Source organism: Oncorhynchus keta, chromosome 36, assembly GCF_023373465.1.
Source record: "Oncorhynchus keta strain PuntledgeMale-10-30-2019 chromosome 36, Oket_V2, whole genome shotgun sequence".
Lineage (NCBI taxonomy): Eukaryota > Metazoa > Chordata > Actinopteri > Salmoniformes > Salmonidae > Oncorhynchus > Oncorhynchus keta.
Window position 1 is genome coordinate 3,407,280 of NC_068456.1, and position 14,706 is coordinate 3,421,985.

At 43.1% G+C, this 14,706-nt stretch overlaps 1 protein-coding gene across 1 annotated transcript in view; it reads left to right on the plus strand.

Moving 5' to 3' along the window:
* The first annotated feature begins 1,161 nt into the window (after positions 1-1,161).
* The window catches only part of LOC118369470 (peroxisome proliferator-activated receptor gamma coactivator-related protein 1-like), a 43,288-nt gene continuing 29,743 nt past the window's right edge, over positions 1,162-14,706 (plus strand). Inside the window, exon 1 of the mRNA XM_035753869.2 lies at positions 1,162-1,339. Within this exon, the coding sequence (XP_035609762.1) occupies positions 1,259-1,339 (81 nt within the window). The 5' untranslated portion in view covers positions 1,162-1,258. The remainder of the gene's footprint in view (positions 1,340-14,706) is intronic.

The following is a 14,706-nucleotide window of genomic DNA, read 5'->3' on the forward strand; positions in this document are numbered from 1 at the left end:
GGGTTAGGGGCAGAACGACAGATTTGTACCTTGTCAGCTCGGGGGTTTGAACTCGCAACCTTCCGGTTACTAGTCCAACGCTCTAACCACTAGGCTACGCTTAGATTTACTTTTGATACTCAAGTATATTTAAAAACAAATACTTTTCGACTTTTACTCAAATAGTATTTTACTGGGTGACTTTCACTTTTACATTAATCATTTCTATTAAGGTATCTTCACTTTTACTCAAGTATGACCATTTAGTACTTTTTCACAATTTGTTGAGACCCTGAATGAGTTCCAAATGAATAAAAAAAATATTTTAAAAATTGACTGGGGTGTTTTTGGAAATTGATCTGCGGGCCGCCAATTTAGTTGGCCATCCCTGTGCCAGACCACTGAGGTATAATTTTAAAAAACGGTAGAGTTTGAAGAAACTGCTTCTGGTCAGAAATCCCCGATCACGCTTTTAGGCGATGTCATGGCGACGTTGGGGTAGTCTAGCGCATGTGCAGGCGGTCAAAGCCACTCCTTCGATATAATGTCGTTTTTGACGATTTTAAAATTTTTAATTTCACCTTTATTTATCCAGGTAGGCTAGTTGAGAACAGGTTCTCATTAACAACCGCGACCTGGCCAAGATAAAGCAAAGCAGTGCGACACAAACAACAACATAGAATAAACATGGAATAAACAAACATATAGTCAACAATACAATATAAAAAGTTTATATACAGTGTGTATAAATGAGGTAAGATAAGGGAGATAAGGCAATAAATAGGCCATATTGGCGAAATAATTACAATATTGCAATTAAACACTTCAGCGATAGATGTGCAGAAAATAAGTGTGCTAGTAGAGATACTGGGGTGCAAAGGAGCAAATGTATGTCACAAGGTTGGGGCAATGACATGTTCAAATACTTAAGGCATTGGCTCGAATCTAGCCTTTGGATTTCTAGAATATGAACAACTAAGTAAGGGAATAATATCATACCCCCCCCTAACCCCGGCCTGGTCTGCCACGCAAGCGTTCGCGAAAGTCTCACGATGCTGCACATCTGGGTATGGGACACTTTGTGATTTATGCCAACTGTCTTTGGTCCAGGCCATAGATTGGTCCAGACTTCGGTAAGGGCGGAGTTAAACTCTGACCCTATAGATCATTTAGCCGGGAATCCAAATACCACGTGTCCCCGCCCGTCTTGTTCCATCAGTGCACGATTCACAAAAAAAAAAAAAAAAAATACCCGCAAAGAGCAAGAGTTGTTGCTAAGATGGCGGCGCGGTGGGGAGCAGGCGAGGCGATGTTAACTGCCTGCAACATGGATTTTTTCTCTACAAATACACTGGACGAGGTAAAGTACAATGATTTGACACTTATGTGTTTCTTATTTGGTATCACGCGTGTATTTCTGCTGTATGTGAATGTCTCGTGTGCTGGGAATAATGCGCTGGGAAAAAGTGACACGTGGATAAAATCACTGCTGCACAGACGAATCATGGCATGGTTATTAGCAGATGGTAAGGTTACAACTAAGATATATTTATACGTAGAATGTTTTCATGGGTGTTTTGTTAACTGCTGCATTAGTTGGTATACAAACCTTCTGAAGTAGCCGGCTAGCTAAGTAACGCATTGCTAGCCGGGATAATGCCCGGATGTGTGGTTAGCTGTAGACAACGTGTTTTTAATGTTGGCTTTAAATGTGTTATATTTAGTATTTGATTTCACTGTTTACTACATCGGCCAAACAAGGCAATGAACATATAGTGTAGTTATCCTAAGGCCATTTTATGAACGTACGAATTTAGTTAACGTAAAACCACATGGATGACTAATAGGGAGTTGTCCAGATTGTTTGGCTAAGATGAGGCCATTGACAACTAGCTGGATATCCGTATAAAATCGTGACAAGTCGATGTCTGGCAATTTGAACATCGTATAACCAAACGTGTTGATTGAATAAACGTGTAAAGGCAATCTATATGCGTCATGTTAACGGATGTTATTTTGGGCCTAGCTTTAAATTCTGTCTCAAGATGATTCATTCCCACGTGGTTGTAAATGTATGACGTAAATCTTTAGATGAAACTGCAAAATCGTGAATTTAAGTATATAGATTGTCAGTGTAATGTTGGCTTGAGAAATGGTTTGTAATGGGTGAACCCCTGGCTACACGTGCAACCTTGTTTTAGACAGTAATGGCACACCTTTGGGCGATTGGCAACACTTCTCTTTTAACCCGAGGTTGTATATGAGATTGTAATATTATTCCCACTACCATGTTCATTAACATGAGCAACACGTGGTGTTTCCTCTTGTTGACTCACTCAAACCAACAGCACGAGCTACGTTTTCTCGGTCAACCATAACTTGCATTACCAGTCTGTGTATATTTCAGACAACGGAGTTGTATTTGAGGTATTATTAGCACAGATGTGTATAAAATACTGCCTGTCTGGAATCCACGAGGGTAGCAACGGTCTTTCCTACAGTGGAGCCGCGTTTGTTGTAGTGCAACACGTGGTAATGAGGAAGGAGATCCCCTTTGGGCGAGGTGCGTGGTAGCAACACTACTGCGCAGGGTCAGTTAATTGTGCGTGGACAAAACGACACGTGGGTTGCAGATTGTCGTTTGCCCAAACATTATCTCTTCCTAAATACTCGACAGCTTTATAGATTAGGAATGAGGGATATGTGCTCTTCTGGGATTTTATTGTAGTTGTACTTGCATCTATTTGATTTCTCCCCATAAATGTAATGCAAAGTGCCCAAGCCTTGTCCCGGCCACCCATTACGTGATGGTGGGTCTTGTGTAAGTGGACGGTAGTGAACACAACTGTTTAGGTCCTGCCATAAGAATACCTTTTTAAATGAATATAAGCCATCTTGTTTGCTGCTGAATACTTCACTATCCTCAACATGAACCGCATACTGTTCACCATGATAAACATGTTTATTTTTTTCCCTTCCTTGGGACATCACACTTGGACCAGGGGACTAGATACTAGGCTACATTTATCTCTACAGTGCTATGATGGCCTGGCCCAATGTAACATTATTTATGTTGGAAAGCTTCCAAAGATTTCTCCTCTTTAGGGCTGTGCTGCTGCAGGGTAAGCTCAGATGGAGACTGATCTTCATAAGTGACTCGCTGCCTTCTGATTCGAAAGGACTGAGTATTGGTTGCTGTGTGGTATTTAGTTTATGGGTCTGATTTTATGATTGTTTACATGCAATTCTGACATCTGGGCTATGATGTTGTGAACCCCCTGCCTGAGGTGGATTCCTTGTCAGAGTGCCTCACTGTAGAAGACACACTTCCCACCCAGGCCTAGATCTAAAGACACACAGGTACCCCTCTTGCACACACCACCCGGACTTTAACTTCAGATTCTGGAGCAGTTGGTAATTTGCATCGGAATGCTCTCCCCGGGGCTCCTATCCTTGTGTCGTGTTTGTCCTGCTCATATCAAATCAGCCCTAACCTGCTTCATTGTCCTGTTGCGTAACATTACCTTGTTGTGCTAGTCTGTAGGTAGTCCCAGGGTGTGACTATTTGTCGCATATGCGCCTAAATATTTTGCTGTGCCACCTGGAATTCTAAGTTAAGAGCATTGCGCCTAAACATTTGTTTATGATTAAGCTTCACTGTACTGTTTCTGAATGACAGAACTGAGCATATATTTGTAACTTTGTAGAATGCGCCAGCGAAAACTGGTTTCTGGTCCAATTAGTTCAAAAGGTATGACCCATGATACCCGCTGAACTTGTCTTCCTATAGCGCATGTGTCAAACTCATTCCGTGGAGGGCTGAGTGTCTGCGGGTTTCGCTCCGCCTTTGTACTTGATTGATTAATTAGTCGCTAATTAGTGAAGAATTTCCCTCGCCTGGTTGTCTAGGTCTTAATTGAAAGGGGAAACCCGCAGACCCTCTGCACTCCATGGAATGAAGTGTACACCCCTGCTATAGCGGATTGGCTGGCTGCATTTTACTTTCATAAACCATGTCACATGGCTTTATTAAACTCCTTGAGTCGTTGGTAGTTAGCTGACGACCTGGTAGCTTTACCAGTATATCCAAACATTTGGGTGTCAAAGGAAAGGAGATCATTGAATGACAGAGCTCTTGCATGTTGTAGCTCAAACTTGACTTTGAGACGGTGTACAATTTTCTATAATGCATATCAATAAGAATCTATTTGTATCAAGGTTTTTTAATTTTATAATGAACAAATGCATTTACAGGATTCAGTATTAGTTTCTAGTGCACATGTGCTTCAGAAGTAGCTGGAATTCATCTAGGCTAGGGATGTAACGATTCACCAATATGCATTAGTGTTGTCACGATAGACCATATTTAGGCAAGTTTTTTTTTTTTTTTTCAAGTCGCAGTTGAAAAATATATTTGTGCAACGCGCGTGTCTCTGGACTAATCCATTGCGGAGGCTGCAGGGATGGCACAGTGTGGCTAAGATGCACAAGGCGCATTCCTCAATGCGCTCTCTCCCGTCATTTAGTGTGTATTCATTGTTTCACAGCTTAATTGTGATTTTTTTTTTTGCCCTTTGTTATTGTCTATCAATTCCCCATTACATAGATCACCAGTAGTACATTTACTGTTAACCCGTGGCCTACGATTTCAACGCCCTGCAGAAATCTAACATAATGCAAAAGTCCCCATCAAAATCCCTCTTAACCTGTTAAGTTGACCCTCTACTTTTTCTTAACCAGGTAGGCTAGTTGAGAACAAGTTCTCATTTGCAACTGCGACCTGGCCAAGATAAAGCATAGCAGTGTGAACAGACAACAGAGTTACACATGGAGTGAACAATTAACAAGTCAATAACACAGTAGAAAAAAATAGGCAGTCTATATACAATGTGTGCAAAAGGCATGAGGAGGTAAGCGAATAATACAATTTTGCAGATTAACACTGGAGTGATACATGATCAGATGGTCATGTACAGGTAGAGATATTGGTGTGCAAAAGAGCAGAAAAGTTAAATAAAAAAACAGTATGGGAATGAGGTAGGTGAAAATGGGTGAGCTATTTACCTATAGACTATGTACAGCTGCAGCAATCGGTTAGCTGCTCGGATAGCTGATGTTTGAAGTTGGTGAGGGAGATAAAAGTCCAACTTAAGCGATTTTTGCAATTGTTCCAGTCACAGGCAGCAGAGTACTGGGAACGAAAGGCGGCCAAATGAGGTGTTGGCTTTAGGGATGATCAGTGAGATACACCTGCTGGAGCGCGTGCTACGGATGGGTGTTGCCATCGTGACCAGTGAACTGAGATAAGGCGGAGCTTTACCTAGCATGGACGTGTAGATGACCTGAGCCAGTGGGTCTGGCGCCGAATATGTAGTGAGGGCCAGCCGACTAGAGCATACAAGTCGCAGTGGTGGGTAGTATAAGGTGCTTTAGTGACAAAACGGATGGCACTGTGATAAACTGCATCCAGTTTGCTGAGTAGAGTGTTGGAAGCCATTTTGTAGATGACATCGCCGAAGTCGAGGATCGGTAGGATAGTTAGTTTTACTAGGGTAAGCTTGGCAGCGTGAGTGAAGGAGGCTTGCTGCGGAATAGAAAGCCGACTCTTGATTTGATTTTCGATTGGAGATGTTTGATGTGAGTCTGAAGGAGAGTTTGCAGTCTAGCCAGACACCTAGGTACTTATAGATGTCCACATATTCAAGGTCGGAACCATCCAGGGTGGTGATGCTAGTCGGGCATGCGGGTGCAGGCAGCGATCGGTTGAAAAGCATGCATTTGGTTTTACTCGTTTAAGAGCAGTTGGAGGCCACGGAAGGAGTGCTGTATGGCATTGAAGCTCGTTTGGAGGTTAGATAGCACAGTGTCCAATGACGGGCCGAAAGTATATAGAATGGTGTCATCTGCGTAGAGGTGGATCAGGAATCGCCCGCAGCAAGAGCAACATCATTGATATATACAGAGGAAAGAGTCGGCCCGAGAATTGAACCCGCTGGCACCCCCATAGACTGACAGAGGACCGGACAGCATGCCCTCCGATTTGACACACTGAACTCTGTCTGCAAAGTAATTGGTGAACCAGGCAAGGCAGTCATCCGAAAAACCGAGGCTGTTGAGTCTGCCGATAAGAATATGGTGATTGACAGAGTCGAAAGCCTTGGCGAGGTCGATGAAGACTGCTGCACAGTACTGTCTTTTATCGATGGCGGTTATGATATCGTTTAGTACCTTGAGTGTGGCTGAGGTGCACCCGTGACCGGCTCGGAAACCAGATTGCACAGCGGAGAAGGTACGGTGGGATTCGAGATGGTCAGTGACCTGTTTGTTGACTTGGCTTTCAAGACCTTAGATAGGCAGGGCAGGATGGATATAGGTCTATAACAGTTTGGGTCCAGGGTGTCTCCGCCTTTGAAGAGGGGGATGACTGCGGCAGCTTTCCAATCCTTGGGGATCTCAGACGATATGAAAGAGGTTGAACAGGCTGGTAATAGGGGTTGCGACAATGGCGGCAGATGGTTTCAGAAATAGTGGGTCCAGCTGATTTGTACGGGTCCAGGTTTTGCAGCTCTTTCAGAACATCTGCTATCTGGATTTGGGTAAAGGAGAACCTGGAGAGGCTTGGGTGAGGAGCTACGGGGGGGGCGGAGCGGTTGGCCGAGGTTGGAGTAGCCAGGCGGAAGGCATGGCCAGCCGTTGAGAAGTGCTTATTGAAGTTTTCGATAATCATGGATTTATCGGTGGAGACCGTGTTTCCTAGCCTCAGTGCAGTGGGCAGCTGGGAGGAGGTGCTCTTGTTCTCCATGGACTTCAGTGTCCCAGAACTTTTTGGAGTTGGAGCTACAGGATGCAAACTTCTGCCTGAAGAAGCTGGCCTTAGCTTTCCTGACTGACTGCGTGTATTGGTTCCTGACTTCCTGAACAGTTTCATATCACAGGGGCTATTCGATGCTATTGCAGTCCGCCACAGGATGTTTTTGTGCTGGTCGAGGGCAGTCAGGTCTGGAGTGAACCAAGGGTGTTCTTGGTTCTGCATGCTTATCTAAAATGGTGAGGAAGTTACTTTTAAAGAATGACCATGCATCCTCAACTGACGGGATGAGGTCAATGTCCTTCCAGGATACCCGGGCCAGGTCGATTAGAAAGGCCTGCTCACAGAAGTGTTTTAGGGAGCGTTTGACAGTGATGAGGGGTGGTCGTTTGACTGCGGCTCCGTGGCGGATACAGGCAATGAGGCAGTGATCGCGGAGATCCTGGTTGAAGACAGCGGAGGTATATTTGGAGGGACAGTTGGTCAGGATGACGTCTATGAGGGTGCCCTTGTTTACAGAGTTAGGTTGTACCTGGTGGGTTCCTTGATGATTTGAGTGAGATTGAGGGCATCTAGCTTAGATTGTAGGACTGCCGGGGTGTTAAGCATATCCCAGTTTAGGTCACCTAACAGAACAAACTCTGAAGCTAGATGGGGGTGATCAATTCACAAATGGTGTCCAGGGCACAGCTGGGAGCTGAGGGTGGTCGGTAGCAGGCGGCAACAGTGAGAGACTTGTTTCTGGAGAGTAATTTTCAAAATTAGTAGTTCAAACTGTTTGGGTATGGACCTGGAAAGTATGACATTACTTTGCAGGCTATCTCTGCAGTAGACTGCAACTCCTCCCCTTTGGCAGTTCTATCTTGACGAAGATGTTATAGTTGGGTATGGAAATCTCTGAATTTTTGGTGGCCTTCCTGAGCCAGGATTCAGACACGGCAAGGACATCAGGGTTAGCAGAGTGTGCTAAAGCAGTGAGTAAAACAAACTTAGGGAGGAGGCGTCTGATGTTGACATGCATAAAACCAATACTTTTTTCGATCACAGAAGTCAACAAATGAGGGTACCTGGGGACATGCAGGGCCTGGGTTTACCTCCACATAACCCGCTGAACAGAGAAGGAGTAGTATGAGGGTGCGGCTAAAGGCTATCAAAACTGGTCGCCTAGAGCGTTGGGGGCAGAAGATAAGAGGAGCAGGTTTCTGGGCATGGTAGAATATATTCAGGGCATAATGCGCAGACAGGGGTGGGGTGCGGGTACAGCGGAGGTAAGCCCAGGCACTGGGTGATGATGACAGAGGTTGTATGTCTGGACATGCTGGTTGTAATGGGTGAGGTCACTGCATGTGTGGGAGGTGGGACAAATGAGGTAACAGGGGTATGCAGAGTGGATCTAGGGGCTCCATTGTGAACTAAAACAATGATAACTAACCTGAACAACAGTATACAAGGCATATTGACATTTGAGAGAGACATACAGCGAGGCATACAGTAATCACAGGTGTTGAATTGGGAAAGCTAGCTAAAAACAGTAGGCGAGGCTAATCAGCTAGCACAACAAACAGCAGGTAAAATGGCGTTGACTAGCAACTGGGCCGACAGATAAACAAACAAGCAGAATGGAGTACCGTGATTAATGGACAGTCCAGCGTGGCCAGCTATGTAGCCAAGAGATCAGTGTCCAGGGGCAGCGGTGGATGGGCAGGGAAGCTGGGCTGGCGAGTGTTATCCAGGTTTTTTTTTTTTTTAAACTAACAATGACTAAATAGCTTGGAGCTAACTAGCTGGTTAGCGTCTGGAGGTTGAGTGTGTCATAAAAATTAAAATTAAAAGTAATAGCTATTCCGTATCACAGTGGGTTAGGCAGGTTTCGGAAGGTATAAACAAAATAAAAATCAAAAAGAGAAAGTAAATGGGTTCAGAGTGTTTGGGATGCGGTGATTCAGATGGTTAGCAGGCCTGTGCTAACAGTTCAGTAGGCCCGGGCTAGACAAGCTAGCCGTTAGCAGGCCGAATTAGCAAACAGGGAGATAGCGAGGGCTAGAGAGAACCTTTGGGGGACGTCGCGATGGGGTGAGTCTGTTTATTCCTCTTCTTGTGGTGACATCGACAGACCGGTCGTGGGCCCGGGTAATTGTAGCCCAGGAGTATGCTACAGGTGCTCTAGTACGCTAGGTGAGCTGGAGACACAGCGATTCAGAAAGCTCGCAGGCCTTGGCCAGCAGATGGATCTTTGGCGACGTCTCAACGAAAAAGCCTGTTGAAACCACCTCGGACGATTATGTCGGGCGGACCAGTCGTGATGGATCGGCGGGGCTCCGTGTCGGCAGTAAAGGGTCCAGGCCAATTGGCAAAAGAGGTATTGTTGGACCTCTTCGGCTAGTCGGGAGATGGGCTTAGGTCGAGGCTAGCTCAAGGCTAACTGGTGCTTGCTTTGGGACAGAGACATTAGCCAGGAGTAGCCACTGATTGCAGCGAGTTAGTTGCGATGATCCGGTGTAAAGGTTCAGAGCTTGCGGTAGGAATCCGGAGATGTGGTAGAGAAAGCAGTCTGATATGCTCTGGGTTGATGTCGCTGGTGTCCTAGTTAGCTTTGAAGACCGCTAGCAGTGGCTAACTGAGTACTAGCTAGTAGCTAGTTAGCTGGCTAGCTTCTGATGGGATTTCGGTTCTAAAGTAAAGTATAGAAAAAGCAGATCCGTACCACATTGGGTGATGCGGGTTGCAGGAGAGTATATTCAGCTCTAGTTGGAAAGTGAGATTAAAATATGTACGAAATGTATACAGAAAAAATGCATATGATTAGTATGTGTGGATAGAAAACACTCAGACGTTTATAAAACTGGTTAAATCACGGCTGTGACTATAACAGAACGTGCGTTTAATCAAAGTGCAGGAATATCTGATAACTGAAAATGGAAAAAAATATCCATCCGCGACTTCAAGGAATTGTTCAAAGTGAATCGAATTAAATGAGGCCGAGGTTGCAGTGCCTACAGCTTCCACATGTTGTCTAGAGTCTTGTCATTTGATTCGCAATTGATTCTTCGTCTAACTGAATCAAGGGAATCGATTCCTCCGGTCTCCGACCGGATGTTTTGGTCGAGCTCTCTCAAAGACATTTTTTGAAACAGACGCCTATAGAATTGACATCGCCTCTGATGAATTTTAGCGCTTATTAACCTCTTCAGTCTACCCTCTACTTTTCGAACATTCTGTTAAAATTCACGCAACATTTCAGCGCCCTGCTACTCAGGCCAGGAATATAGTATATGCATATGATTAGTATGTGTGGATAGAAAACACTCAGACGTTTATAAAACTGGTTAAATCACGGCTGTGACTATAACAGAACGTGCGTTTCATTGAAAAGTGCAGGAAAATCTGATCACTGAAAGTGGAAAAATATATCCATCCGCCGCTTCAACCCATTGTTATGGGCGAAAGACATGAAATATGGCTGAGTTTGCAGTACCTACAGCTTCCACACGATGTCAACAGTCTTGTCGTTTGCCTAGGATTTGTTTCTTGGTCAAACGAACAAGAGACAGCCCATTTCTTCCGGTCTCCGACCGGATATTTTGGTTGAGAAATACACGGACAGTATTTCAAGATGGACCCCTATAGAAAACATTTCGTCTCGTGATTAATTTGATCGCTTATTAACATTTACTAATACCTAAAGTTGCATTGCAAAAGTATTTGAAGTGTTTTGTGAAAGTTTATCGTCGACTTTTTGAATTTTAAAAAATGACGTTATGTTATGAAACGCTATTTTTTTCCGTTTATCACAGTCTTCATAGATCGATATCTAGGGTATATATGGACCGATTTTAATTTAAAAAAAAGACCCAATAGTGATTATGGGACATCTAGGAGTGCCAACAAAGAAGATGGTCAAAGGTAATGAATGTTTTATATTTTATTTGTGCGGTTTGTGTAGCGACGACTATGCTAATTATTTTGTTTACGTCCCCTGCGGGTCTTTGGGGTGTTACATGCTATCAGATAATAGCTTCTCATGCTTTCGCCGAAAAGCATTTTAAAAATCTGACTTGTTGCCTGGATTCACAACGAGTGTAGCTTTAATTCAATACCCTGCATGTGTATTTTATTGAACTTTTGAGTTTTAACTAATACTATCAGCATTTAGCGTAGCGCATTTCCAGAGCTCTAGATGGGACGCCTGCGTGCCAGGTAGGACCAAGAGGTTAAGCTAGCTGTGTTTTTTAATTCTTTAGAATAGGTAGCGCCCTTCCTCAGCCTCAGTGCAAGATGGCAGCGCTATAGCGGTGTTTGTTACCATGAGACACCCTGCATCTGTCAATGCACAAAATCATCTGTAGCGTCCAACCGGTTTGACCTACCAACTATTATGATCTATTGAAAGATTAGGCTCTCAAGGACAAGATGGCGTGCTCAGTTTCGCTTTAGGACACCCACACGCCTCTACTTGTCTGAAGGTCCCCGTTACCAGTTATAAAAATGAATATATATATATGTGTATATATATGTATGTGTGTGAGATTTGTGCCTAAAATAAGGGAACATTTGTCCCATGTAGTGAATCTGTTCAAAGCTTTTTTTATTCTGGCTAATAGCAGTAATGCCAAATTCAATGTTTCATCCAGTCTTTTTTTTAAGTACTTGTATTATTTAACTAGGCAAGTCAGTTCAAGAAACTTCTTTGGCCCAACCCGGACGACGCTGGGACAATTGTGCGTCACCCTATTGGCCGGTTGTGATGCAGCCCAGGATCGAACCGACTCAAACGTAATTTGTCACATGCGCTGACTACAAAAGGTGTAGCATTTACCGTGAAATGGTCACTTACAAGCCCTTAACCAACTGTGCAGTTCCAGAAGAAAATATTTACCAAGTAGATTAAAATAAAAAGTAACACTAAGAATAACGAGGCTATTTACAGGGGGCATCGGTACCTAGTCAGTTTGGGGGGGGTACAGGCTGGTTGAGGTTCTGTACATGTCGGTGGGGACGAAGTGACTAACCAGGGTTTGTCGTGATGCCTTAAGCACTGAGGTGCAGTGCCGTAGACCGCTGTGCCACTCGGGAGCCCTAACATCTTAAACCTCTTGACACTCTAGGGGCAGTATTTCATTTTTGGATAAAAAGGAAATGAGCAGAATTTGAGGCTCTGTTTTCCATTGTCTCCTTATATGGCTGTGAATGTGCCCTGAACGAGCCTACACTTTCTGCCGTTTGCCCAAGCCAAGTTGTCTGCAGCATTGTGACGTATTTGTAGGCACATCATTGGAAGATTGGCCATAAGGCACTACATATACCAGGTTTTCTGCCCGGTGTCCTTTGTTGAAATTGGTGCGTAATCTTCAGCTGCAAGCGTTCTTCCATGTGATTCAGAGGAGAAAGCATACTTTCACGAATGATATATCGTTGAAGAGATATGTGAAAAACACCTTGAGGATTGATTCTAAACAACGTTTGCCATGTTTCAGTCGATGTTATGGAGTTGATTTGGAAAAAAGTTCTGCGTTTTGATGACTGAATTTTCATTTTTTTGGTAGCCAAAAGTGATGAACAAAACGGAGCGATTTCTCCTACACAAAGAATCTTTCTGTGAACACTTATTGTAACTTAATATAATACATCAATAAAATCAATTTAGCCTCAAATAAATAATGAAGCATGTTCAATTTGGTTTAAACAATGCAAAAACAAAGTGTTGGAGAAGAAAGTGTGATACGTGCCAATTAAGAACTAACTTTGAAGTTCCTTGCTCAGACCATGAGAACATATGAAAGCTGGTGGTTCCTTTTAACATGAGTCTAAAACATGATGTTTTAGGTTGTAGTATTACTACTTCTATACCATTTGTATTTCATTAACCTTTGACTATTGGATGTTATTATAGGCACTTTAGTATTGCCAGTGTAACAGCATAGCTTTTTTTCCTTCTCGCTCCTCCCTGGGCTCGAATCGGCAACACATCGACTACAGCCACCCTCGAAGCAGCGTTACCCATGCAGAGCAAGGGGAACAACCACTAGAAGGCTCCGAGCGAGTGACGTTTGAAACGCTGTTAGCTAGCCATTTCACTTCGGTTACACCAGCCTCATCTCGGGAGTTGATAGGCTTGAAGTCCTAAACAGCGCTGTATTTCAAAAAGTTGTAGTTTCAACGATTTCTTTGAAGATATCATGGCGAATAAATCAGGTTAAGCGAAAAAGTCTAAAGTGAAAGTGAGACAGATTTTTTTTGTTTGAGTAATCTTGGAGTATTATGATTCAAACAAATTGAGGAGCTGTTTCTGCAAGGACAGGACGTACTTCTGGACGGGTAAGTGCTAATGCCGTTTTATGAAATATAAAAAATATGTATGTATTGTACTTTTTTTTTGCAATGGACTTCCAAGGGGTGTGTGTGTATATATACAACAATGGCCGGAGTTGAATGGAACAGCACTTCACCTTAGTGACTGTTCCCTCTGCTCTATACAATACATATCTGTTTATTTTGTGATAAAAGGCTCATACAATACAAATATTTTTTAAACGTTTTCTTTCACAGTGATAGCAACTCTGACTGGGAGGCCCCGGTGCCAAGTTGCCCGCGCTACCTGTGCCCCCAGTGGTGTTGATATGCCACAGTTCATTACTGCAGGCATGGCTGCCTCAGGGCCAAAAGGGCACAGCATGGTGTCGTTGTGTTCTGTGTCGCATGAAATATACCACTTGTTCAGTTTGCCTCTGCTTTACATCAGAAAGAGACTGCTATGGGACATCAAAATATTGTGACTAGGACATCCAAGGGGAGGACTTATTATTATTATTTTAAATATTTATTTTCTAATATTTTAACTTTTTTTGTGTTAGAATTGCTTTTTGATATGTTGTATATAGTTATTTGCACTGCTGTATAGTTATAGGTCATTTCACCAATTCGGCCACTTGGGTACATTTGGGCAACTTGTGTGGGACACCTGGGTGACTTAATGCTAAATGTCATGTAGCTCACCCATTCCTGAAGTTATCAGTCTCAACTTTACACACGTACAGATGCCTTTTTGTGTTATCCATCAAAATTATCTACAGCATCCTATCTGACTGTGTGGCTATTCTACTACATGTGAAAGATGATACTAAGACAATAAAAAACAATGTATTCTCTTCCTCTTTTCTTCCACCAGATCTACAGTGCTATATTCTCCTACATTCAATTAAAATTTCCACAAACTTCAGAATGTTTCCATTCAAATGATACCAACAATATGCATATCCTTGCCAATGGGGCTGAGCTACAGGCAGTTAGATTTGGGCATGTCTTCAGGTGGAAATTGATGACAAAGGGATGCAGCCATAACAGGTTAATGACATTAGCCTATATTACAGATGCAATCTCAATTGGTTTAAAAACGTGGATCCTAAATTGTGTCCTTAACTTAAGTACATGTTTTTATACTTAGCCATTAGTGGTAGGCCTGCTCCATGTGTAGGTTTGAGAGGAATGGAGCAGGGTTAAAGTAACACATTCCCAGCCGATCAAAGGGCAAGTTGAAGATATCGGTGACTACTGGATATATTGCTTAACTGGATGATATGACAACAGCCAGTGACTGTGCAGGGAGCCAAATTCAAAACAAATGTCATAATTAAAATTCCTCAAACATGTATTATATACAGTTTAAGGTAATCTTGTTAATCCCACCAGTGTCAACAAACTATTGTTAGGTCATCACCAAGCCACAGATAAACAGCCATTTTTCCAGCCGAAGACAAGTCACAAAAAGCACAAATAGAGAATTGAATCGCTAACCTTTGATCTTCATCAGATGACACTCATAGGACTTCATGTTACACAAGGCACGTGTGTTTTGTTTGATATAAAGTTCATATTTATATCCAAAAATCTGAGTTTACATTGGCGCGTTATGTTCAGTAATA